This window comes from Theropithecus gelada, chromosome 5, assembly GCF_003255815.1.
Source record: "Theropithecus gelada isolate Dixy chromosome 5, Tgel_1.0, whole genome shotgun sequence".
Taxonomy (NCBI): domain Eukaryota; kingdom Metazoa; phylum Chordata; class Mammalia; order Primates; family Cercopithecidae; genus Theropithecus; species Theropithecus gelada.
The window spans coordinates 85,886,139-85,910,968 of record NC_037672.1 but is presented as its reverse complement, the minus strand read 5'-3'; the positions used below and the strand labels follow the sequence as shown (position 1 = coordinate 85,910,968).

General features: G+C 37.6%; 1 protein-coding gene across 1 annotated transcript in view; it reads left to right on the top strand.

Moving 5' to 3' along the window:
- The window catches only part of CEP135 (centrosomal protein 135), an 82,907-nt gene that overhangs the window by 3,596 nt on the left and 54,481 nt on the right, over positions 1-24,830 (top strand). The window contains exons 3-11 of the mRNA XM_025385585.1: positions 651-841; positions 1,763-1,930; positions 4,783-4,924; positions 7,593-7,677; positions 11,636-11,764; positions 13,001-13,216; positions 16,433-16,498; positions 18,648-18,786; positions 22,197-22,420. Coding sequence (XP_025241370.1) covers positions 651-841; positions 1,763-1,930; positions 4,783-4,924; positions 7,593-7,677; positions 11,636-11,764; positions 13,001-13,216; positions 16,433-16,498; positions 18,648-18,786; positions 22,197-22,420 — 1,360 coding nt within the window. The remainder of the gene's footprint in view (positions 1-650; positions 842-1,762; positions 1,931-4,782; positions 4,925-7,592; positions 7,678-11,635; positions 11,765-13,000; positions 13,217-16,432; positions 16,499-18,647; positions 18,787-22,196; positions 22,421-24,830) is intronic.

Sequence of the window (24,830 nt, the reverse complement as noted above, 5' to 3'; positions counted from 1 at the left end):
TGCTGTACTGTTCAAAGTCAACATTTCTGAGGGTTTTCTCTGTGAACAGAATTACAGTTTTTTGGGTATATGATATAATTGAGAGACACTTCTCCCTTAAGCTCTTTTTTTTCCCCGTGAAGTTCTTTGTCTGCTTCACTGGTCTTCAAATACAGTCATGGATAGTTTCATGACAGTGACACGTTCTGAGAAACATGTCATTCATTAGGTGATTTTGTCGTTGTACCGACATCATAGGGTGTGCTTACACAAATCTAGATGGTATAGCCTACCACAAACCTAGGCTATATGATCTATATCCTATGGCTCTTAGGCTACAAACCTGGACAGCATGTTACTATACTGAATACTATAGGCAGTTGTAACACAATGGTGCCTATTTGTGTATCTGAACATATGTAAACATAGAAAAGGTATTGTATTGTGCTACAGTGTTACAGTGACCAGGATCTCATGAGACAATAGGAATTTTTCAGCTCCCCCCATTATAAATCTTACAGAACTACTCTCCTTTCTATATGTGGTCTGTCATTGACCAAAATGTCATTATGTGGTGCATGACTGTATTTTAAGCCTCTTTAGAAATATGTTTTTAGTTATTAGAAAGTTAATGAAATATTTCCTGGTATTTAAATTTTCTGTTCTTTTAGCGACTTAGTTCATACAACAGAGAGCCTTCGGCAATCAAAATTATCTACTGTGAAAGCTGAAAAAGAAAGTGCCAATTTTGATTTTGTTTTGGAACCCTATAAACTTGAAAATGCAAGATTGAGTAGAGAAAATAATGAATTATACCTAGAGTTAATGAAACTGAGAGAACATTCGGACCAACATGTTAAAGGTAAGCGAAAATTTGAAAATTTTTAAAATGCAATGTCTTTGTCCTTTTTGTTTTAGAAGGAAAGGCTAATGTCTAATTTTAAAACTATCGATTAGAAAATATAGTAGTCCTACAGCTGGATGGTGTGTGCCTATAATCCCAGCTACTCGGGAGTCTAAGGTGGGAGGATTGTTTGAGTCCAGAAGTTTGAGACCAGCCTAGGCAACATAGTGAGAACTTGTTTCAAAAAAAGAAAAGAAAATATGGTAGTCCTTCTGCTAATAGCCCCTGAAAGACTATAAGGTATGTTGAAGAGTTCCTGAGAAGGAAAATAAATGTGCATTATATAGCTATGGTAATCACTATATGTGGATTACATTTTTAGAATTAAAATTTTAGAATTAAAATTGCCATAGGAAATATTAAATGCTGGATTTGAAGAAATGTTCTTGAAACAACTTTTGTTTTTCCCTTACTGAAAATAAAAGTAGTAAATAAGGTGAAAGCCATGTATCACGCTGACTGTTTTATAGTCAGTCTTTGAGCTGTGGAGTAGAATAGGATGATTTCAAAAGTACTAGGGAAAAGATGATTATATGGTTATCTTAGTATGAATTATTCTTATATTAAGTGGAAAACTTTATCTAATCCATGGTATGAATTGGTAATCCTTTAGCTTCAGACCCAATTTACTGGATCAAAAGCTACGATGTACATTAGGCTCATACAATAGCTGCAAAATGAAGATTCCCTTTTGTGCTTAGTGAGTTATTTGCAGTTTTGTTAATAATAGTAGAAGAAGGAATACGTTTCTACTAAAGCATGCGTAAGAAGCAGGTGGAAACTTTTAAATTGATACGACTTTTTGTATTTTGTGAAATGGAAAACCTTCATTGGATTTCTTGATCTTTAAAATGGTCTTTGAATCTTTTTCATTTTAAGAGTTGAAAACTTCATTGAAGAAGTGTGCACGTGAAACAGATGATCTGAAATTTCTAAATAACCAATATGTTCATAAACTCAAGCTGTTGGAGAAAGAGAGCAAAGCTAAGAATGAAAGAATTCAACAACTTCAAGAAAAGAATTTGCATGCCGTAGTACAAACTCCAGGTAAATCGATTCCTTCTCAAGACAAATTGGACATATTTAATCTTTTAACGATGTTAACATCATTGACTAAAATAGGACTTTGGATTGTATTTTCATGCTTAGACTTTAGTGTTTGAAAATATATATTGAATAGACCATAAACTTCTTATTTATTTCTAATGATCTGGGTAGTAATTTATATGTGTGCTTAGAAATGTATGTAGTGTTAGTTACTGAGATATAAGTAGTCTAACTTTAATGCCCAGAGCTTTCTCTAATCAATATTTTAAATTCTTTTTTCTATTATTATTATCATTATTATTTTAGTTGTAAAAGTAACCCATACTCATTAAAGAATTCGGAAATTATGTACTTTCTTAGTTTATTTTACTATTTTTAGCATTATGCTCAGCAGTTATAGAGCAAGAAAAAGAAATGATGGGTCCAGGTGCGGTGGCTCACACCTGTAATCCCAACACTTTGGGAGGCTGAAGTGGGCAGATCATTTGAGCCCAGTTCGAGACCAGTGTAGGAACATGGTGAAACCCCATCTCTACCAAAAATACAAAAATTAGCTGGGCATGGTGGCGCAAGCCTATAGTTGCAGCTACTTGGGAGGCTGACGTGGGAGGATTGCTTGAGCCTGGGAGGCGGAGGTTGCAGTGAGCTGAGAGTGTACCACTGCACTCCAGCTTGGGTGATAGAGTGAGACCCTGTCTCAAAAAAACGAAACAATGGGCCACATCCAGAGTTGGTGATTGTTCAGCAGGTATGGGTTGGTGGAAGAATCTACAATATTAGTGACAAAATCATTAAGATAGCTGAACCATGGGATCAAGATTATGAAATTAAGTGAGTAACAGGTGGCTGCTGGTTTATGGGACTAGGTCAAGACAGATTAAAGAGCATGGTGAGTACCAAAAGTGATTTGTTTGCTATGAAGATTACAGTCAGAATGGAATTTTGGAGTTGAAGAACTAGAAGCCAGCAGAGTTCTGAGTGATGACAAAGGCCAAAGTGTAGTCATTTTATTGTGTGCCTGAGGTTGAGGGGAGAGGAAACTCCTGAGAGTGGACAGATTAGAACTGTGAAGGCAGGGTGGGGGAAGACTCAGTGGACCGTGAGATAGTTTAGTAAATGAGATAGATGGACACGGGGACTGTGAGCCAAAGGCAGAAGAGATGGAGAAAAGTGGAAGTCAACCTTGAAAGTAACTAGAAGATTAAGCCTAAAAAGAGGATAATCAGGTTTCCTGAGGAAAGAATGGGATAGACTCCAGAGAGATTCAAGATGTGTAATCAATATAGTGACTAAGTGTAGATTTGGGAAGCAGAGGAATTCTCAGACTTCTCTTTCGAGTGAATGAGTAGGTGGAGGGTGATACTATTTCTTAAGTTAGAGAATGTGGGAAGCAGAGCAGGAGTCCACTTTTGGATGTGTGGAGTGTGCTATACCCAGAAAACATGCATGTCTAAATTTTTGGCAAACAATGGGATATGTAGATCTGTTCTCAAAAGTGTGGGCCCTGGTGGAGATGCAAATTTGAGAGTCATTGGAGTCTCACGGTAATTGAAGCTATGGGTGTAGTAAGAATTATCTGGTGAAATTATGTAGACTGGAAAGAGAGGAGACCCAGAGTCAGATGCTAGGGAAGTTGGTATTTAAGGGACAGGTGGAAGAAGACAGCTTCTGAAAGGAACTGAGGAGCCACCAAGGAGGAAAACCAGGAGGTAAAGAAAGAAGGAATGGTTAGCTTTGTTCAGGTGTGTGAACAAGCAGGTCATTTAAATACTCTTGGCCCAGTTTTCTTATCCTTAAAACTCCTTTTGTATACTCCTACTTTTGTAGGAGTATACAAAATTTGTTAGAATTCTAATGAGACAAAATTGTGAATTATGTTTCTTCTTCACGAGGATCTTCTAGTTTTTCAAATACACTTCTAATCTTGGCAAAATCCTTAAAAAGATAAATTGTCTATGTATTTTTGACCAAGACAAGATATATCTAGCTGTAAGAAAATTTAGTCCTACTACTTGTAAAGATTAAGAAAACATTCCCTCCTAATTCAGGTTATAGCTTGGCTTTATATTACAGATGACATTCCGTTCATTCTAAGTTTGCTACTTACAATTTCAGTTATCTGCTATGTTGATATTACTTAATAAGCATGCATATTTTAGTTCTCACTGCCAGTTTTCTGCTAGTGATAATTTCTTGAGCTCATAATAGTGAACACCACAGGCACATTCAGCTTTTTTTTTTTTTTTTTTTTTTTTTTGAGATGGAGTTTCATTCTTGTTGCCCAGGCTGGAGTGCAGTGGCATGATCTTGGCTCACCGCAACTCTTGCCTCCCGGGTTCAAGCGATTCTCCTGCCTCAGCCTCCCAAGTAGCTGGGATTACAGGTGCCCGCCACCACGCCCAGCTAATTTTTTTGTATTTTTAGTAGAGAGGGGGGTTTCACCATGTTGGCCAGGCTTGGTCTCGAACTCCCAATCTCAGGTGATCCACCAGCCTCTGCCTTCCAAAGTGTTGGGATTACAGGCATGAGCCACCGTACCCGGCCATATTCAGCTTTTAAACTTGCCAAAGTCTTATCCCCATCTAGTGGACAAACATATTAAACCTGGGCATATATGCCAAGCATGCAAGCATATAAAACTTGTTTGATAACCATGTCTTGTTGAAGTTTTTAGGAATGCATTGTTTAGTTAAAGATCAGGGTGGATATTTACATATTGATGGAGAAAATATTTTATCAATATGTATTATGAACTGCAGCACACTTTATAACCAAAAGGCTAACCTGGAATATTTAATTCTAAGACATGGTTTTGTTTCTTCTTAATTTTTTAAGACACTCATTCTTTTTAGGTGGCAAGAAAAGAAGTATTGCTTTCAGGCGCCAGCGTATGCAAATTGATGAACCGGTTCCTCCCTCTGAAGTCAGTTCATATCCGGTTCCTCAACCAGACGACCCTTACATTGCAGACCTCCTACAAGTGGCTGATAACAGGTGCATTAAATAATTCTTTCTTGGCTTGAGTTAATTGAGCACTCAGTTAGCTCTAAGTTTCTTGATAGGAGGGCTTTTTGTCTTGTTAACTGTTGTCTCTCCAGTGTCTAGCACAGAACTTTGCACAGGCACTCGGTAAATACTTTCAGATTGATATAAAATGTTTTTACTTGTTTTGAAACTTTGATCAAGTAGATTGTATGTCTAAGGTTTCTGTTCACACTGGTTTAAAAATAGTTTAGTGCCATCAAGAACCTGTTTAAGTAGAGCTGCTTTGACATTTTGTGTCATCTCCAAGTAAGAGGTATCCTTTTTGCAGGAATCTTTATTACTTCAGATTTATGTCAACTGCCAGTTAAATATGAAGAGATTTGTAACTGGATTTGAAATTCCTTTTTAATGGTTTCTCTAGCTCTGTGTTTATATTTCCTTACATTTGAATTATATATAAATTCCATTTGATTGAAACGTTATTAAACTTCCTGGGCAAGGCACTGTGTAAGTGTTCTGAGGATATAAAGATGAAGAAGATGGTGTTTCTGCTTTTGAGAAGTTTGTAGTCCAGTACTAGAGATGAGACGAGAAATTCACAAAGCATCATTAAGAAAATTCTAAGAGGCTCAAATTATAAATTCACAAAACACCATTAAGAAAATTATAAGAGACTCAGCCGGGCGCGGTGGCTCAAGCCTATAATCCCAGCACTTTGGGAGGCCGAGACGGGCGGATCACAAGGTCAGGAGATGGAGACCATCCTGGCTAACACGGTGAAACCCCGTCTCTACTAAAAAATACAAAAAACTAGCCGGGCATGGTGGCGGGCACCTGTAGTCCAAGCTACTCAGGAGGCTGAGGCAGGAGAATGGCGTGAACCCGGGAGGCAGAGCTTGCAGTGAGCCGAGGTCGCGCCACTGCACTCCAGCCTGGGCGACAGAGCGAGACTCCATCGGGAAAAAAAGAAAATTATAAGAGACTCAAAGGATGAGCACTAGTCTCCATGATAACAGCTGGAGAAGCATTTCAAAGTATAGAATACACTAATGGAAATAGTTCATGCAGGTAGCTTTTTATTTTGTAGATTATGCAGAGAATGTGGGGGATTTTATTAATCTCAGTTGATCAATCTAAAAGAGATCACTGGGACCACGTGCAATGGCTCACAACTGTTAATCCCAGCACTTTGGGAGGCCGAGGCAGGAGGATTGCTTGAACCCATGAATTCGAGACCAGCCTGGGCAATATAGTGAGACCTTGTCTCTACAAAAAAAAATAAAAATTAACCAAGCATGGTGGCATGCACCTGTAGTCCCAGCTACTGAGGAGGCTGAGGTAGGCAGATTGCTTGAACCTAGGAGGCAGAGGTTGCAATGAGCTGAGATTGAACCACTGCACTCCAGCCTGGGACACAGAGCAAGACCCTTTGAGCTACTGATTAGGATCTCTTCACTCAATTGTCACACAATATTTTTATATAGTTATTTGACCTTAACTGGGAAGTGTTTTGTTTTTATAATGTAGGACTTTTCAGACAATGTGTTAGTATTATTTAGGGAATTATTTGGGCTGCATAAGTGACATTCGTCTCTTTTAATTGTCCTATTTAATTTATATATGCACATTTTGTTTGTATTCAGAGTCATTCATGCATTTATATGAGTGCAGCTGCATGCATACTCTTCTCCTAAACCTAGATTGGTAGAAAATGTTGGTTCCAGTTAACATCAAGTACAAGCCGTATCCAGCCTCATTTACTCCACCCCATGGAAAATCTCTTTTAAAAACAGACCTGGGGCTGGAAGCACTGTGGCTCATGCCTGTAATCCCAACATTTCGGTAGGCCGAGGCAGGAGGATTGCTTAAGCCCAGGAGTTCAAGACCGGCTTCGGCAATGTGGAAAAACTCTCTCTCTACAAAAAATTTTAAGATTACCCAAGTGTGGTGGCATGTGCCTGTGGTCCCAGGTACTTGGGAGGCTGAGGTGGGAGGATTGATGGAGCTGTGGAGGTTGAGGCTACAGTGAGCTGTGATCGGGCCACTGGATTCTAGCCTGGGTAACAAAGGAAGGCCCTGACTCAAAAAAGAGAAAAAAGCAGACCTGGTTTCAGGCTTTGTCTTTCCAATATGAAAATAGATTATGTCATAATGTACCTGAACAATTCAGGTAATTTGGACAAAATCTTGATTCTGTTAGAATTAACAAGTTCCAGAAGGAATAGGTTTTTTGCTATAGTTACATATGATCTTTCTCTCCAGAGTTTCAAAGTAGTATTTAGACAATACAGGGTTAGGGGCAGAAAACACATTTTAGTTTCTTATTTCACTTACTAAGCCTGTGAATTTTGGAGTAAACCTGAGTTTTCTAAACCTAAGAATTGGCAGCAGTACCTCAAAGAATTTTCCTGGGGATCAAAATGCAGTAGTGAGGTGTTTCTTGCACAGTGTATCTGAGTTACAAATTATTTTCTACTCAGTTTTAAATCTATTCTTACAAACCAACTCTCCATGATGTACTATATTTTTTGTTGATTTGGGGACCCTTTGGCACAGTACATCCTACCTCTTTGAGAAGCTGAAAGTATAGAATTTATGAAATAACACATCTAGCTTCGTTTCTTATTTTGTATTTCTTAACAAAAGTATGTTGGCATTAATTTAAAGTGCTTTTCAGGATTCAAGAACTTCAACAGGAAGTCCACCAGCTACAAGAAAAGTTAGCAGTGATGGAAAGTGGGGTGAGCGATTATAGCAAGCAGGTAGGATTTTTATTTACTTGCATAGTAGAGATTGAGATAGGTATGCTGTGATTGTAAATAGAATTGGGTTATATTTGAAATTACTGATACTGAGTTTTTATATAGCTTTTATCTTTTTCATCAGGTTTGTTAATAGAGTTAATAGCTGGAATAGCTTAGGTGGCTTTACTTACTTAGTCTGTCTCTTCAAAAAATTTAAAAATTAGCCAAGTGTGGTGGCATGTGCCTATGGTCCAGGTACTTGGGAGGCTGAGGTCGGAGGATTGATGGATTGAAGAGCACTTATTTACTCCATTCCCTTCACTATTCATTGAGGTGAATAGTAGTTTTTGTTTGGTTTTTCTTTTAGCTGAATCATTTATCTCCCCAAATATAATTTTATAACCATATTACTGTTTTCATTGAAGTGTGCTATGTTTTACAATTGTACTTTTGTGATTTTTCTACTCTTTTTATAGATTTTGTCATATTGAACACCAGTCTCTTAGAAAGTTACTCTTTTGTGTTGCCATGTTTTTTTGTTTGTTTGTTTTCTCTACAAGCACTAGTCCTCATACAACAGTTTTCTGAAGAATCAGGAGAATTAGTAGATGCAGAGTTGTATTATAACCATAGCAAGCTTTGTCTTTTCATAATTTCTATTGATGTCTTGGCTAAATTCTGATTTGGGTAATTACTGGCTTGTTTTCTTAATATGCGTCTTGAGGTTAAATTGGGTAACACGTTTTTCATTTTCTGCATTGACTGCATTTTTTTTTTTTTTTTTTTTTTTTTTTTTGAGACGGACTGCTGTGTCGCCCAGGCTGGAGTGCAGTGGCCGGATCTCGGCTCACTGCAAGCTCCGCCTCCCGGGTTTACGCCATTTTCCTGCCTCAGACTCCCGAGTAGCTGGGACTACAGGCGCCCGCCACTTCGCCCAGCTAGTTTTTTGTATTTTTTAGTAGAGACGGGGTTTCACCGTGTTAGCCACGATGGTCTCGATCTCCTGACCTCGTGATCCGCCCGTCTCGGCCTCCCAAAGTGCTGGGATTACAGGCTTGAGCCACCGTGCCTGGCCTGCATTTTTTTTTTTTTGAGTGATCTGCACACACAAATATAGATGTAACTTAGGTGTTGGTATGACTACGTCTTTAAAGTGTTTTGAAGATTAGTTGGATTAAAATGGAGTTAAAGAAAATCGACTAGGCGTGGTGGCTCATGCCTGTAATCCTAGAACTCTGAGAGGCCGAGGTGAGTGGATCACTTGAGGTCGGGAGTTGGCGGCCAGCCTGATCAACATGGAGAAACCCCATCTCTACTAAAAATACAAAATTAGCTGGGCGTGGTGGCGCATGCCTGTAATCCCAACTACTCGGGAGGCTGAGGAAGGAGAATCGCTTGACCCTGGGAGGCAGAGGTTGTGGTGAGCCGAGATCATGCCATTGCACTCCAGCCTGGGCAACAAGAGCGAAAACTTGGTCTAAAAAAAAAAAAAAAAAATTCCATCTTCTGAGAATGTCACCTTGTCTCAACTTTCTATCTCTACCTTTAAAATTAGTCATATTTGCACTCAGGCTGTCTTAAGATTTAGGGGGCAGGGTATTGTTCATCCTATTTAAGGCTGAGTTGCCTGTGCTCTTGACCCCATTTCCTCTTTTTTCCTTAGGACCTTACTTTAATCAATTATTCTTTTTTCTTTAATAAGTACTTGCATAACCACTTTACAACGATTAATTTAATCTTCATAACAATCCTGTGAAGACATACTTCTATTGTCATAGCTAACATCCCTTTTCAAAAACTCTTTTTTTTTTAAATGGAGTCTCGCTCTGTCGCCCAGTCTGGAGTGCAGTGGCATGATCTCGGCTCATTGCAAGCTCTGCCTCGTGGGTTCATGCCATTCTCCTGCCTCAGCCTCCTGAGTAGCTGGGACTACAGGCACCCACTACCGCGCCTGGCTAATTTTTTATTATTATTTTTTAGTAGAGACAGGGTTTCACCGTGTTAGCCAGAATGGTATCGATCTCCTGACCTCATGATCCTCCCACCTCGGCCTCCCAAAGTGCTGGGATTACAGGTGTGAGCCACCGCGCCCAGCCAAAAAACTCTTTTAACTACCTCTTCCTCTTGAGGATTCCTTCTCCCTCTCTATGCATACTTCTCCAAAGACTGTCTTACTTGATAGCTCCATTTCTGTCTCTGCTTCTCCACCTCCTGCTCACTCCTTAACCTATTGTAGTCTGTCTTCTGCACTCACTACGTGAACTAGTCTAGTTAATTATATCAGTAACATTAATTGCTAGATCCAAAAGGATACTTAAGAGTCTATTTTCTTGACCTACTCTGTGGTAGTTGGTAGTATTGATAATTGCTCTTTGAAACTTTTCCATGACTTCATTTTTTTCCAGTTTTCTTTTTTTTAAGCCTATTATAATTTTTTTTTTTTTTTTGCTTTGTTTCACCTGTCCACTCCCTGAAATATTACTGTTTTCCTGAATTCTGTCTTTGACCCTTCTTCTCTTCCGTATCTTTTCTCAAGTGTCCTCATCACTCTCTTGGTTTAAAATATTGCCTGTGTATTGATGACTCCTCCATCTCTCTCTGGCTCAAACTTCTCTGCTGAACTCCACACCTATATACCCACCTTCACACTGGGCATTTCCACTTGAATGTAGTCTTTTTGTACTCATATGCCTTGTACTGGACTTGTTCTCTTCTGGTTTCAACTCCTATATTCTCTACTTTGGTTGGTAGCATCAACGTTTGCCCAACTGCACATTCTGTAGTCTTTCTAGATCTCTTTCTTTTGCCTTCACGTACCACTCACCAAGTTCTGTCATTTCTACTGGCTAAGTGCTTCTTAAACTTATTTCTTCTGTTCTATCCTCTACCACTGTTTTATTTTAGTCATTAATTGTTTCTTATGCATTCCTGCAGTAGGTTTCCTTGCCTCTGTTTTTATTCCTGTCAATTTCATCCTTTAGTGCAGGATAATCATAATTAGTTTCATCCTAATTCTTCAGACATCCCCAACTACTAGATCCCATGCACATTACATCCAGTCATACCAAGCTATTTCTGGTGTCTCAAACATTCCATATTGTTGTTACTTTTTGGTATGTTTGGAGTGTTTGGTTATTTATTTATTTTAAGAAAACCAAAGCTTGGGCAAGGAACAGTGGCTCACGCCTACAATCCCAGCACTTTAGGAGGCTGATTTGGGCAGATCACCCAAGGTCAGGAGTTCAAGACCAGCCTGGCCAACATGGTAAAACCCCAACTCTACTAAAAATACAAAAATTAGCTAGGCATGGTGGCACATGCCTGTAGTCCCAGCTACTCAGGAGGCTGAGGCAGGAGAATCGCTCGAACCCGGGAGGCAGAGGTTGCAGTGACCCGAGATCATGCCACTGCACTCCAGACTGGGTGACAGAGTGAAACTCCGTCTCAAGAAGAAGAAAAAAAGAAAGCCAAAGCTTGAAAGTGTGAGCTTTTCCAAATTCTTACATAAATAACAGATAATTAAATTCACCCCAGTTTCCTATTCTTTCTAATATTGAGGTTCAGTAGCAACTTACTTTTCTTAGTGTGTTACACTCATTTATTTATTCTACTAGGGACTGAAGTAGTTTTGATTCAGTTCTAGTACTTGAGCATGTGTGTAATCTGCTAACAAGTTTGTTTTTATATAAACATTGTTAAATCTTAAAAGAGGGAAAAAAATACAAAAATTAAATAAGGAAGAATCTGTAGTAAAAATACATATGAAAGATATATTGACAGTATGTCTGTTGACATTTTCTATATAATTTATTTTTGTTCTGCATTTATGCATATAATATATCACACAAATATAAGTGTTAATCTCTTGTATACATTGGGACGAAAGAAAATATGTCCAAATAAATGTTTGTTCAGTGTTAATCATTTGGCTGAAAACCAGATTTTTTAAAATGACAGCATGTCTTTGTATCTTCAGATTGAGCTAAGAGAACGAGAGATAGAACGACTGTCAGTTGCTTTGGATGGTGGTAGGTCCCCTGATGTCCTCTCTCTGGAGTCTAGAAATAAAACCAATGAAAAGCTTATTGCTCATTTAAATATTCAGGTAATGGCTTTTATAATTATTTCACTGAGTGTATATAATGGTGTTTATAATAAACACTATATGTTTATAATGGTCTACGGGTTTGTAAAAGTGGCAGGAGTTGTTCACTGAGGTATTATTTGCAATGGGAAAAATTTGATAGAATCATAGTATCCAGGAATAGGGTGGAGTTATTGAAAAATCATGTTTCTAAAGACTATTGAATGAGGAGTAATTAACATACACCAACACATTAACAATTTAAAGGAAGAGAATAAACTCTGGGCACATGATTGTCAATTTGCTTTTAAGAAAATGTATATATGGACTTGGAAAGAGAAAACAAAGAGAATGTACCAAAGTATACTAACAAAGCTTATCTTTGTGTGGTGGAATATTCTCCTTTATGGTTTTCTCTTTTAAAAAAAAAAAAAAATTCGTGAGTATATCTTTTATAACCTAAAAAATTAAAAATGTATATAAAAATTAAATATCTAGGTTTTAGCTACTTACGTAGTGGATTCCTTTGGCATGCATTTGACCTAAGGCTGAAAGAGCAGGAGAGTTCCATATAGCATGACACATGAACTTTAGAAATTTTGGTATGACAGAGCTGCTTGGGCTACAAACAGAATGTAGTAGGTAAAAAATATCAACAGTAGCTCTAGAGGAGTGCTGTCCCATACAAATATGATATGAGCCATAAATGTAATTTAAATTTTTCTAGTAGCAGCTCAATTTAAAAAAAAGAGGTGAAATTAATTGTAATAATGTGTTTACCCCAATATGTCCAAAATATTGTCATTTCAACCAGTAATGTTTTTACTTACCTATTTTTTTCTTTGTATTATCTTTGAAATCCTGTGTATATTTTATAGTTATAGCACATATCAGTTTACACTAGCCACATTTCAGATGTTCAGTAGCCACATGCAGTTGCTAGTGGCTACTATATTGAACAACACATTCTATTATCATCATGATATTCTTGTCATATAGAACTCTGTACTGGGAAAAAGTTCACACAAATTTCTTGTGCTTTCTGTGCTTGAAAATCAAAGCCAATGGATATGTACTTTCATTACACTTCACATGGTCAGTTTTGTAAATAACAATATAAATTTGCAAATACAGAATAGCTGTAGTTTTAATCTTCAAGAAGTTTTAAAATACAGTTTTTTGAAATATTATTTGGAAAGTCAGTGTTTAGGATAATTTTCCAATTCATATACCTCATAAATTACAACTCCAATTCAGGTTGACTTTCTTCAGCAAGCTAATAAAGACCTGGAGAAGCGTATACGAGAGCTTATGGAAACCAAGGAAACGGTGACATCTGAAGTTGTTAATTTAAGTAACAAAAATGAAAAACTCTGCCAAGAATTAACTGAAATAGATCAGTTAGCACAGCAGTTGGAAAGACATAAAGAAGAAGTGCTTGAGACTGCTGATAAAGAACTTGGGGAAGCAAAGGTAATGAATGATATGTGTGGGTTGTGAGAGTGTTCATGAATTCTCCAACACACAGTGAGCTTGAGCCCTTTTGATATCTGCAATTCAGGTTTTTGGTTTGTGTGTCTGTTTTTGTTTTTTTGCTTTGGTAATGCAGGGTTTTCTGAAGTGTTGTTTACACCTGTAAATGATTGTATTTGTTTTAGTTGTTTGAATGTCTCTCTGAAGCACACCTATTCTTAGGATGGATCTCCAAGGACTTGTTTTCCTTCAAGATTTTTATCTCTGCCTCTTTGTGCATTGTGAGAGAGCTTTTGAAGTTTCCCCTCTATGTCATTTTTGCTCTATAATTCTTTTTGAGACAGAATCTCTGTCTCCCAGGCTGGAGTGCAGTGGTGTGATCTCGGCTCACTGCAACCTCCGTCTCCCAGGTTCAAGCAGTTCTCCTGCCTCAGCCTCCAAATAGCTGGAATTAAGGTGCTCGCCATGCCCAGCTAATTTTTGTACTTTTTTTTTGTACTTTTAGTACAGATGGGGTTTCACCATGTGGGCCAGCCTGGTTGAACTCCTGACCTCAGGTGATCCATCCACCTCAGCCTCCCAAAATTCTGGGATTACAGGCATGAGCCACTGCACTCAGCTTGTGGTTTTTGAGACATGGTCTTGCTCCGTTGCCCAGGCTGGAGTGTGGTGGGACAATCATAGCTTGCTGCAGCCTCAACCTCCTCAGGCTCAAGCAATCCTCCCATCTCAGCCTCCTGAGTAGCTGGGACTGCAGGTGCATGCCACAAGGCCCAGCTAATTTTTTAATTTTTTGCAGAGACGGGATCTCACTCTGTTGCCCAGGTTCGTCTCAAACTCCTGGGTTAAGCAATCCTCCTGCCTCAGCCTCCCTAAGTGCTCAGATTACAGGCATGAGCAGCCATGCCTGGCCACCAAGAATTCTTTAAAAGTGTTTTTAAAACTATGTATGTCCTTGCACATTTTTAAGTTGGTAATTATAATAACGTTTTTCATCTTTTAAGTTTAAATGGAAAGGATGATATTTCCAGTCTATTTTAAATACAATGTCTTAAAATAAAACTGTTTCATTGTTCTTTTAATTATAGCCAGTAAAATCTAAATGATCCTTTCTCTTTGAAATTTCCACAGAATTTTATCCTATTTCAACCAGTTTTATGCTTGAAAACCTTTTCGTGATCACACTATCATACATCTGTACAATAAAAAGAACAAATTTAAAAAGAATGATTTTTTTTTTTATTTAAAAAATTTCTGACAGCCTATCTGATGGGAAAACAAGAGTTTTTTATTTTTAAAAATTTCCTGTAACTGTTAAGGTTCAAGGTGTTAACATTTTTATCTGAAATAGTGTTATCGTTACAATTTTTAATTATCAGTGGGTTAAAGTGACAAATACACCACAAATGTTGATATTTATGAAATAAAAAAGTAAAATTGTATTGGAAATACATCTCTTAATGGGAGATAATAGGAGAAAATAGTGTCTTATTTAAAGCCTTTGGCCAGCCCCAACATTTCAGATTATCTTTTGATCTGGTACTCTAAAAGTTTTTTATATCTTGAGACAGTGCACTATTGGGGTATGAATGAGATACATGCCCTTCTTTGAACATTGAGAGAAAGGCAGCTATAAAAGGGAGGGTAGGAATGCAGAACTCACATGGTAGCCGGGCCACAAACAAGTTATTAGGTAGATCATTTTTAAGAAGCACTGAATATGCACATTAAGGATTCAGATGCTGATTCCTTAGAACTATATGCATACCATAGTTTTATATAATACTTGGAAAGTGTTCATTTTATCCCAGGAGTAAGTATAATCCAGTTTGAAGACCACTGCTCTACATCACCGAATTGATTTTATACAGTGCCACCTCTACTAATTAGTGGAATAAAAGGAAATTACCTCAGTATTTTAAAAACCATGTATGAAAGGCCCACAGCAGACAATCATACTCAGTGGTAAAAAACTGGAAGCTTTTCCTCTAAGATGAAGAACAGGAAAGGATTCCCACTCTTGTCACTACTACTCAACATAGTACTAGAAGTCCTAGCCAGAGCAGTTAGGCAAGGAAAGGCATACAAATTGCAAAGAAAGAGTAAAATTATCTCTGTTTACAGATAACATAATTTTACATGTAGAAAGCCTTCAACATTCCACAAAAATCAGACCTAATAAACTAATTCAGCAGAATTGCAGAGTAGAAAATCAGCACACAAAAATCAGATGTTTTTCTATACACTAAGAATAAACTTCCAAAAAGGAAATTAAGAAAGTAATCCCATCTGCAATAGCATCAAAAGGAATAAAATACTTAGAAATAAACTTAACCAATGAGATGAAAAACCGTTACACTTGAAAAACTATACAGCATTGCTAAAGAAGTTAAAGAAGACACAAATAAATAGAAAGACATTCCGTGTCCATGGATTGGAAGACTCAGTATTGTTAAAGTGTCCATGCAACTCAAAATCAGTGCAATCCCTATCAAAATCCCAGTGGTGGTTTTTTTTTTGTTTTTGTTTGTTTGTTTGTTTGTTTTTGCAAAAATAGAAAAAACTTTCTAAGATGTGTATGGAATCTCAAAGGACCCCAGGCCACCAACACAATCTTGAAAAAGGATATAATGAGCACAGTTTTAATTCTGTTTTTGTGGTTTTAGTTTCATTGCAACACTCCTGTATCTCATCCCTGTCTTTTTCCACCACCTTTTGCATCTTCTATCCTTGTGCACACAGCATGCTAAACACAGCTTTCCATGTCACATTGCAAATGCTCAGAAATGACAAGTTGGCTCAACAAAATATTCCTATTGGATCATAATATTTTGATCTTGGCATTCGGCTCTCTATAGAGAGGATCCAGGTTGGTAAAAGCAGGTGTGGAGAAAGCCAATAGGATAGGAAGATCAGGAAATGACAATGCCATAGGATTGCCCCCAAATTTAAGGCCCAAGGAAGATCCTACAAGACGTTCAAGTTGCCTTCTTCAGATGTTACTAGTAGGCTCCTGTAAACATTTCGGGATACCAAAAGGTTAAAGAGAAGCTCAATTTTGCCTCTTCATTGAAATGGATGGAGATGAAGCCTCAGATCTCAGTGGTAAGAGGGAATGTGAAGTACTTGCAAAATTACTTCATCTATTTGCATGTGACTTAGTGATAAGTATTCTTAGACTTTTAAGTATATACCTAATAGGCTTTTTATTCCTAGAAAGAGATTAAAAGAAAGCTGTCTGAAATGCAGGATCTTGAAGAAACAATGGCAAAACTTCAACTGGTAAGTTGACGTCACATTGAATTGCCAGCATTTTCAGTAAGAAAATTTTTATGGGAGGCTGGGAGGCTGAGATGTGTGGATCACCCAAGGTCAGGAGTTCGAGGCCATCCAGCCTGATCAACATGGTGAACCCCGTCTCTACTAAAAATGCAAAACTTAGCTGGGTGTGGTGGCGCATGCCTGTAATCCCAGCTACTTGGGAGGCTGAGGCAGGAGAATTGCTTGAACCTGGGAGGCAGAAGTTGCAGTGAGTCAAGGTTGTGCTATTGCACTCCAGCCTGGGCAACAAGAGCGAAACTCCATCTTTAAAAAAAAAAGAAAGGAAAAGAAAATATGTATGCTTTATTTTATTGCTCAGCTCCTGACAACCACTGATCTACTTTCTGTTTCTGTAGATTTGTCTATTCTGGCCATTCCATATAAAGGGAATCATATATTTTGTGTCTGGATTCTTTTCCTAAGCAAAATGTTTACCAGGTTCATGCATGTGGTAGCATTTATGAGTACTTCATTTCTTCTTATGTCTGAGTAATATTCCACTGCATGGACATGCAAGTTTATATTTTTATAATTCCTTAATCTTATGTATAGTAGGTAGCTGTTAGAAATTTTACCTTCTTTTAACTACCTTATGACTTGTGAGTTGACTAATATTAAAACCAGAAGTTAATTACTTGAAATATTTGTTGATTAACTTAAAATATTTGTTGATTATTACAAAAGGTACTCCATCCTCTTTTATTTATTTATTTATTAGAGACAGGGTCTTCCCTTGTCACCTAGGCTGGAGTGCAATGGCATGATCATAGCTCACTGCAGCCTTGACCCCCTGTGCTCAAGTGATCCTCCCACCTCAGCCTTTTGTGTAGTTTAAGACTACAGGCATGTGCCACCATGCCTAGCATTTTTTTTTTCTTTTTTTGTAGTAGAAATGAGGTCTTGCTATGTTGCCCAGGATGGTCTCAAACTCCTGAACTCAAGTGATTCTCCCGCCCCAGTCTCCTAAAGTGCTAGGACTACAGGCATGAGCCACTGCACCCAGCCCAGTCCTCTTTTAATAGCTTTGTTTGGTAATACAAACAATTTTCCTGGTCACATTTCTTGTTCTGGTAGTCTTCAAATAACAAAGGAAGTAATCATCCCAACAGAAACCTAAATATAGCATACAGAAAAGCATATGGTCCTATAGTCTGGAACTAGCAGAAAGAGTGTCTTGCTTATAAGGTAGAAACCGGGTAGTCACCCAAATGATTGAGGATTTAAAAAAATAACCTGTTGAATTAGAAGAGTTTTCTCTAAGATTGGAAACAAAGGTAAATACTAATTTCCAAGTTCTTTCATTATGTATACTTTTTATACAGTCTAGCTGCAGTGTCCTGGTGGCATAAGTCAATTAAAAAGGAAGCATGAGAGCAAGAGATTTTTGCTGTTTGTTCACTGCTAGTTGTATGTGCACTAAATGTTGGATGTGATTAATAATACTTGTCTCAGAACTGTGACCAAGTTTTAGTAGTGTTGGCTGACAGTAAGATGTTGCCGTAGTTACTTTCTTACCATTAATATTTTTTCCAGTAATGCAAGATTCTATGTATTTTTAAGATAAGAATGATAATATTGATAGCTAACATTTTTTAAGTACTTACCGTGGTGGACATGCTGGATACCATGTAAAGTACTTCGTAACCATAGATTCATCCTCGCCAGTGAATCCTTAGTGTCCTGGTCTTGTTATCCTTGTTGTGCATATGAGGCTGAGAGAATAACCAGTATAGTTATAGATACACTGTATGTGGTGGTCTTAGAAGACTTTGTCTTACTACTGCTTTCTTAAACATGAAAAAGTTTTATATTTTTTAATCATATAAATACATATTCATTTAGAAAAAAATAAGAATATGCTAAACTAAGTAGAAAATAATTCTCCCACCCACAAAGAAACTTTGTTGATGCATGTTTTATGGTACTTTCAGCCACAAATGATAATTAAGTTTAATTGAAACCTTATATTTGACTAATTAAGTGTATGTACACACACATATATGTAAATTGCTATTATATAAATATGCTTATAAAAATCTATTTTCCTTTTAAGTGCGATAGTATTTTATAAAGTTGTTAGAAGTCTTAATTATAGTATTAAAATTTGCAGGAGTTGAACTTATGCCATAAAGAAAAGGAGAGACTGAGTGATGAACTCCTTGTAAAATCAGACCTTGAAACTGTTGTTCATCAGCTTGAACAAGAAAAGCAAAGACTTAGCAAAAAAGTTGAAAGTTTTGTAGTTACAGGTAAGATGTCAAATTTTGATAGCTTGAAAAATGATTGTGATTTCCTCTTGATGTATTGTTTTTCTTAGTAGATAATCATTCATTCATTCATTCAATAAATATTTGTTGAGTGCTTACCATTAGTCAGAAACCATAGTAGGTACTGTAGATACAGTAGAAATCTCTCCCTCAAGGACCTTAGAATTTTTATGTTTGACTAGTTTATACAGGGAACCCTGCTTGAATATTTTGCAATAGAAATGTGTCCTCCTTTGAGACACACTAATAACAGAATTAAGTAAGACTAAAGGGAAGGCTATTTTGATAGTGGAAAATTGAAGTACAGAATCTTTTCAAGGAAATGCAGTTATATTATCTTAAAATACATACACATACACACACACACAAATAGAAATAGGCTAACTTTCTGCAGGTACCAGTTCTAAATGACTTGGCATAAAGAACATAAGAATTCATTTGGCCGGGCGCGGTGGCTCACACCTGTAATGCCAGCACTTTGGGAGGCTGAGGCAGGTGGATCACCTGAGGTCGGGAGTTCAAGATCAGCCTGGCTAACATGGTGAAACCCCGTCTCTACTAAAAATACAAAATTAACTGGGCATGGTGGCACGTGCCTGTAATCCCAGCTACTCGGGAGGCTGAGGCAAGAGAATCATTTTAACCCCGGAAGCGGAGGTTGCAGTGAGACTGTATCGTGCCACTGCACTCCAGCCTGGGTGACAGAATGAGACTCCATCTCCAAAAAAAATAAAGAATTTATTCATTCATTAATTTGACCAATGTTTATGAATCATCTGCTGTGTGGGTGCCAGGCCCTGTTTTTGAGTGCTGGGGTATATAGTGGCAAACAAAATACATAAGGGCCCTGCTCTTGCAGAGCCTTTTTTCTTGTTACGGAAACAAACTAGTGGCAGATAAGTGAAGAAGTTAATTTTAGTTGATAAGAGATATTAAATTAGATTGGGAGGATGTGCTAGAGATTGAATGAAGTGCTCAATGACAAGACACCAGCAATATGAAGATCTGGGGTCTAGTTTTCTATGCAGAGGAAATGGCAAGTGCAGAAGCTTGGTGCCATCAAACTGTGTGTCTTAGGAAGTGAAAGGAAGCCAGTGTACTGTATTAAGAAGAGTCTTTATCCTAGGCCCATGTGGATAATCTATTTAACCTCCTTTCTACTTATTAGCTGTGTAACTTGAGCATGTTATTTAAGCTCTCTGTGTCTCAGTTTCCCTATCTATGGGGCTAATGATGACACCTATCCTGAAAAGTTGTTGTGATAATTAAATGAGTTATGTTATAACTGCTTATGTTAAAGTGCTTAGTTATGTTAACTGCTTATGTTAAAGTGCTTAGTTATGTTAAAGTGCTTAGAACCATGTATAAAAATTTAAAATAGGCTGGGTGCGGTGGCTCATGCCTGTAATCTCAGCACTTTGGGAGGCTGAGGCGGGCAGATCACCTGAGGTCAGGAGTTCAAGACCAGCCTGACCCATGTGGAGAAACCCCATCTCTACTAAAAATAAAAAAATTAGCTGGGCCTGGTGGTGGGTGCCTGTAATCCCAGCTACTCAGGAGGCTGAGGCAGGAGAATCACTTGAACCTGGAGGCGGAGGTTGCAGTGAGCCAGGATCGCACCATTGTATTCCAGCCTGGGGAAAAATAGTGAAACTCCATCTCAAAAAATTAAAAAAAAAAAGTTTATATTTCTTTTGATAGCTATGTGTGGCCTATCATTTCAGCGTAATCTTTCAGCTGTCTCAAACTCTCTTGTTTCCCTGTGTTTTGGGTGCATCCCCCTGCCAGATACCCAGCCATGGATGAGCCAAACAATTTGCCTTCTACACTTTTACACATGGTCAGCTGTTTGAGTGTGCACCAGGCACATTGAGAGTGCGGCAAATTAGATGGTCCTGAACCTCAGCAGGCTGCTCAGCTCTGTATGGAAATCTTACCCTTTTTCTCTTAGAGTTTGATCTTCCATTCTCCACGGGGGATATTTAAAATGTTTTGCACTGTCAATAAACCCGTGAGTCCCATTTCCCACCTTCATCCTGAGTGGATGATCCTACCTCCGGTTTTCCTAGAGAAGGGAAGCCATGGCAGGGATTCACTCAGTCTTCTGGCCTCAGATTAAAAACCTGTGCATCTTGTTCCTTCCTGTTCAATGCAAGAATGTCCCTCTTATGAAGGACCAGTGGCTCCATCTATTCTGTGGGCCCTAACTTCTCTAATTTTAAAAGCCTTGCAAATTAGTGATCTCCTCTCCATAATTTTAATCTTTGTACTATTTTTTCGCATTGGCATTCAAACATGCTTACTCTTCACCCATTCCAATACAAAAACTTTGACTCATTCCTATGCAGCCACTCATTTCTTCTCTTCATAGCATCAGCATCTTGAAAGGTCATCCATACTTGCTGTTCTGCTTGATCATCCACTACCCCTTAGCTCCTCAGTCCACTCCAGTTGGCTTCTGTTGCCACCCCTTCAACAAAACTGCTCTTGTTAAAGTCATTCACCTCTGTTGTGCTAAATGCAGTGGCTGCTTTTCATTCATTTGCTTATTTGACTGCATTTAACCCAGTTGCCCATTCTTTCCCACTCTCCTACTTTCTTCTTACTTCTCTGGTCATTCCTTCTTGGGGCAAATTTGCCAATTCATCCTCTAGTTTGCATTGTACACTATCCTTTTGTAACTTTTATCCTACTACAATTAGAATAGTTGTTCAGCCTTGGCTATGTTTTTTTATACTGTATCCTTAGCTGGTGCTGGGTATACAGTAAATGCTTAATACATATCTGTTGAACGAATGAAAGAAGAGATGAGAGTAAATCAAAATACATCAGGAAAATCATTGCATGCCTCAAGAGTTGTAATGAACATAAATTAAATTAGGTTCAGCTATATGAAATTGCCAGTATTTGGTTACTTTTGACTCATGAAGAGGCAATTTCTATGGTAACAGCTAATAATTATATTTATTTGAGTTATTTTGCTCTCTTTGTATATGTGTATACTGTATTAAATTCAAGCTTAATGTTAAGTTTGTGCATGTTATGGTTGTTTATAGATATATTTTCTTTTAGTGCATTTTCAGGTCCTGGGAAAGTACTATGTGGTAATTTATTGCTTTATTTTGTAGTACTGAATAGTACCCATCTTATAATAAGACAAAAGCAGGGGACTTGGACCTATTGGACTTTATTTAAACTTTTAATTTTTGCTTTTTTTTCCTTTTTTCCTCTCAATATTTACCTCTTCAATAGATTTGGTACTTACAGGTGTTATTTAGAACAGTTCATGATTTCTAGTGGCTTTCTTTCTAAAAGTTATTAATATAATTTACTTGACTAATCAACATTACGTATGCAACATTATTTTAAGAGTTAACCACTTTAATTTGCAGAAAGAGAACTTACTCTGGAAGTTGAGAGGATGAGACTAGAACATGGAATAAAACGTCGAGACAGGTCACCTTCTCGTTTAGATACATTTCTGAAAGGTATAGAAGAAGAACGAGATTATTATAAGAAAGAGCTAGAGAGACTCCAACATATAATACAGCGAAGATCTTGCTCTACAAATTATGGTGCACGTGAAAAAAATTCAATGTTTAGAACACCAGAAAAGGTAATGTCCCTTTATAAGAGTAAGTGATAAGGCCAGAAAAGTATCTTTATGAATAAATTGTTCTGGTTTATTATTATATTAAATATAACTTTATTCATACGTGCTTTGAAAAAATCCTGATTTTGATTTTTGTTTTATTTTATGGCCTGTACTATAGGAACACTGCATTAATTAGGAAAATTACTTAAGAACAAACTATAACATATAGATGACTGGAAATTAGAGGGAAGGTTGAATAGCTGAGTTATAGAAGTGTAATGGCACCTGGGCTTCCAGGACTCCTATTAGACATTCCCTCTCTTTTTAGAATTTACTTTCTGTATCAGCTGCATTTTCTCTTTCATGGCAGAGTAGCTTTGTATGCATGGCAGGCAACATGGTTTCATGTCATTTCCAGCCTTGGACCAGTTAGGAAAGTCTGTCACATTCTACTGACCAAGCATCTTCTCTATTAACCATGCTATGGGAGATAGATAGAAATGGCAAGTGATTGCGGGGCAAGTTGTTTTGTTTGTCCACCACAACCATATTTGTAAGCTGATGATCCAAAGATGTTCACTTTATGTCATTTTCTAATTGCATCTCCCATTGTATGTATTTAAAGTTGACCATGATTCATGAGAGATTAAAATCATGTGTCTCTATTTTAGGTCTCAATTATTTTTAGTGTTTTATGAGTATCATTTGAGTTCTTCAGGTTTTTCTTCTTTTAAGCTTTGGAGTTCAGGAGTCTTGAAGGCTTATGTGACTTTACACTAGGTAAAATTAGGGGAAGTCTGGGAGTGGGGAGTACTCATTAAAACTCAAAACATTTTATTTCAGACTTGACCAAATTTACTAATTTTGTCATGTTTTTCCTGAAGATCTTGTGTCCATTGTCAAACAGTTTTGTCTTCTGATTAGACTTCATTTTTTAACCTCATAGGCTAATGGCTGAATTTTGATTTACAGTTGTCAGTATAAACACTATACTATGTTATCTATTATAAGAATAAGGCCAGGTGGGGTGGCTCACACCTGTAATTCCAGCACTTTGGGAAGCCAAGGTGGGAAGATCACTTGAGGCCAGGAGTTCGAGACCAGTCTGGTCAACACAACGAGACTACAGTTTCTCATGAAGATTAATTGAGCTAATTTGTTGGTCTTATTTTTAATTGATAAATAGTATGCATATTTATAGAGTATAGTTGGATGTTTTGATCTATGTATACATTATAGAAAGATTCAGTCAAAGCAGTTAACATGTCTGTTTCCTCACCAACTTACTACTTTTTTGTGGTGAGAATGTTAATCTATTCTTTTAGCAATTTTGAAGTATACAATACATTATTATTAACTGGTCACCATTCAACACAATAGCTCGTTAATTGATCATGAAATAATTTGTATAAGGACCCAGCATAACACCTAGTTACCGGTGAATGGTTTATTTCCTTATTATTTGCTGGTTCAAAGCAAATCAGTTCTGGTAGAAAGTTAGGGTCACTTCAGAAGATAAATACTGAGTGCCTGCTCTGAATGAGGCATAGAATACAGAGATGAAGAAGACAGTTCCTGCCCTTACAGCCTTCAGCATTGTGCATATGTGTGCACGTGCATGTGTGTGTTTAGGGGACAATGGAGTAGTGAAAGGGCGTTATTCACAATTATACATTAACACTAACAAATATGTACACCAGATATTTAAAGAAGAGGAGAGTTTCTGCTTAGGAAAGTCAGTCAGTAAATGTTCAGGGAACTCATGTTTTACTGGGTACCATACTAGACACTGAAGACATAATTAAAAAGACCAGGTTCCTACTGTGGCCCTCATAGAGCTTAAATTTTAGTAGTACAGATAGATACACATTAAACGCACAATCGTGTAAATAACCTTATAACCTCATTTATAATGTGTTTATGAAGAAAGTACAGAAAAAGTTCAAAATATTTTAAGAATATATAGAGGAGATCCAAATTAGATTGAAGAATCTGAAGGAATTCCTTGGAGAAAGTGACATTTAAGCTGACACCTAAAGAGTAATAAAAATAGATTGTCAAATCTTTATTTATTGAGCTCTCCTTTTCTAGACTCTGTACAGACTGCCTCTTTCTGGAAGATTATTTTGTTTTTGTTTGAGAGAAAGTCTCACTCTGTCCCTCAGGCTGGAGTGCAGTAGTGCAATCGTAGCTCACTGTAACCTTGAACTCCTGGGCTGAAGTAATCCTCTTCCCTCAGCCTCCCAAGTAGCTAGGACTACAAGGGTGCGGCACTATGCCTGGCTAATTTTTTAATGTTTTGCAGAGGCAGGGTCTTGCTCTTTTGTCCGGGCTAGTCATGAACTCCTGGCCTCAAGCAGTCCTCCTGCCTTGGCCTCCCAGAGTGCTAGGATTACCAATGTGAACCACTACACCTGGTCCAGACTTCTTA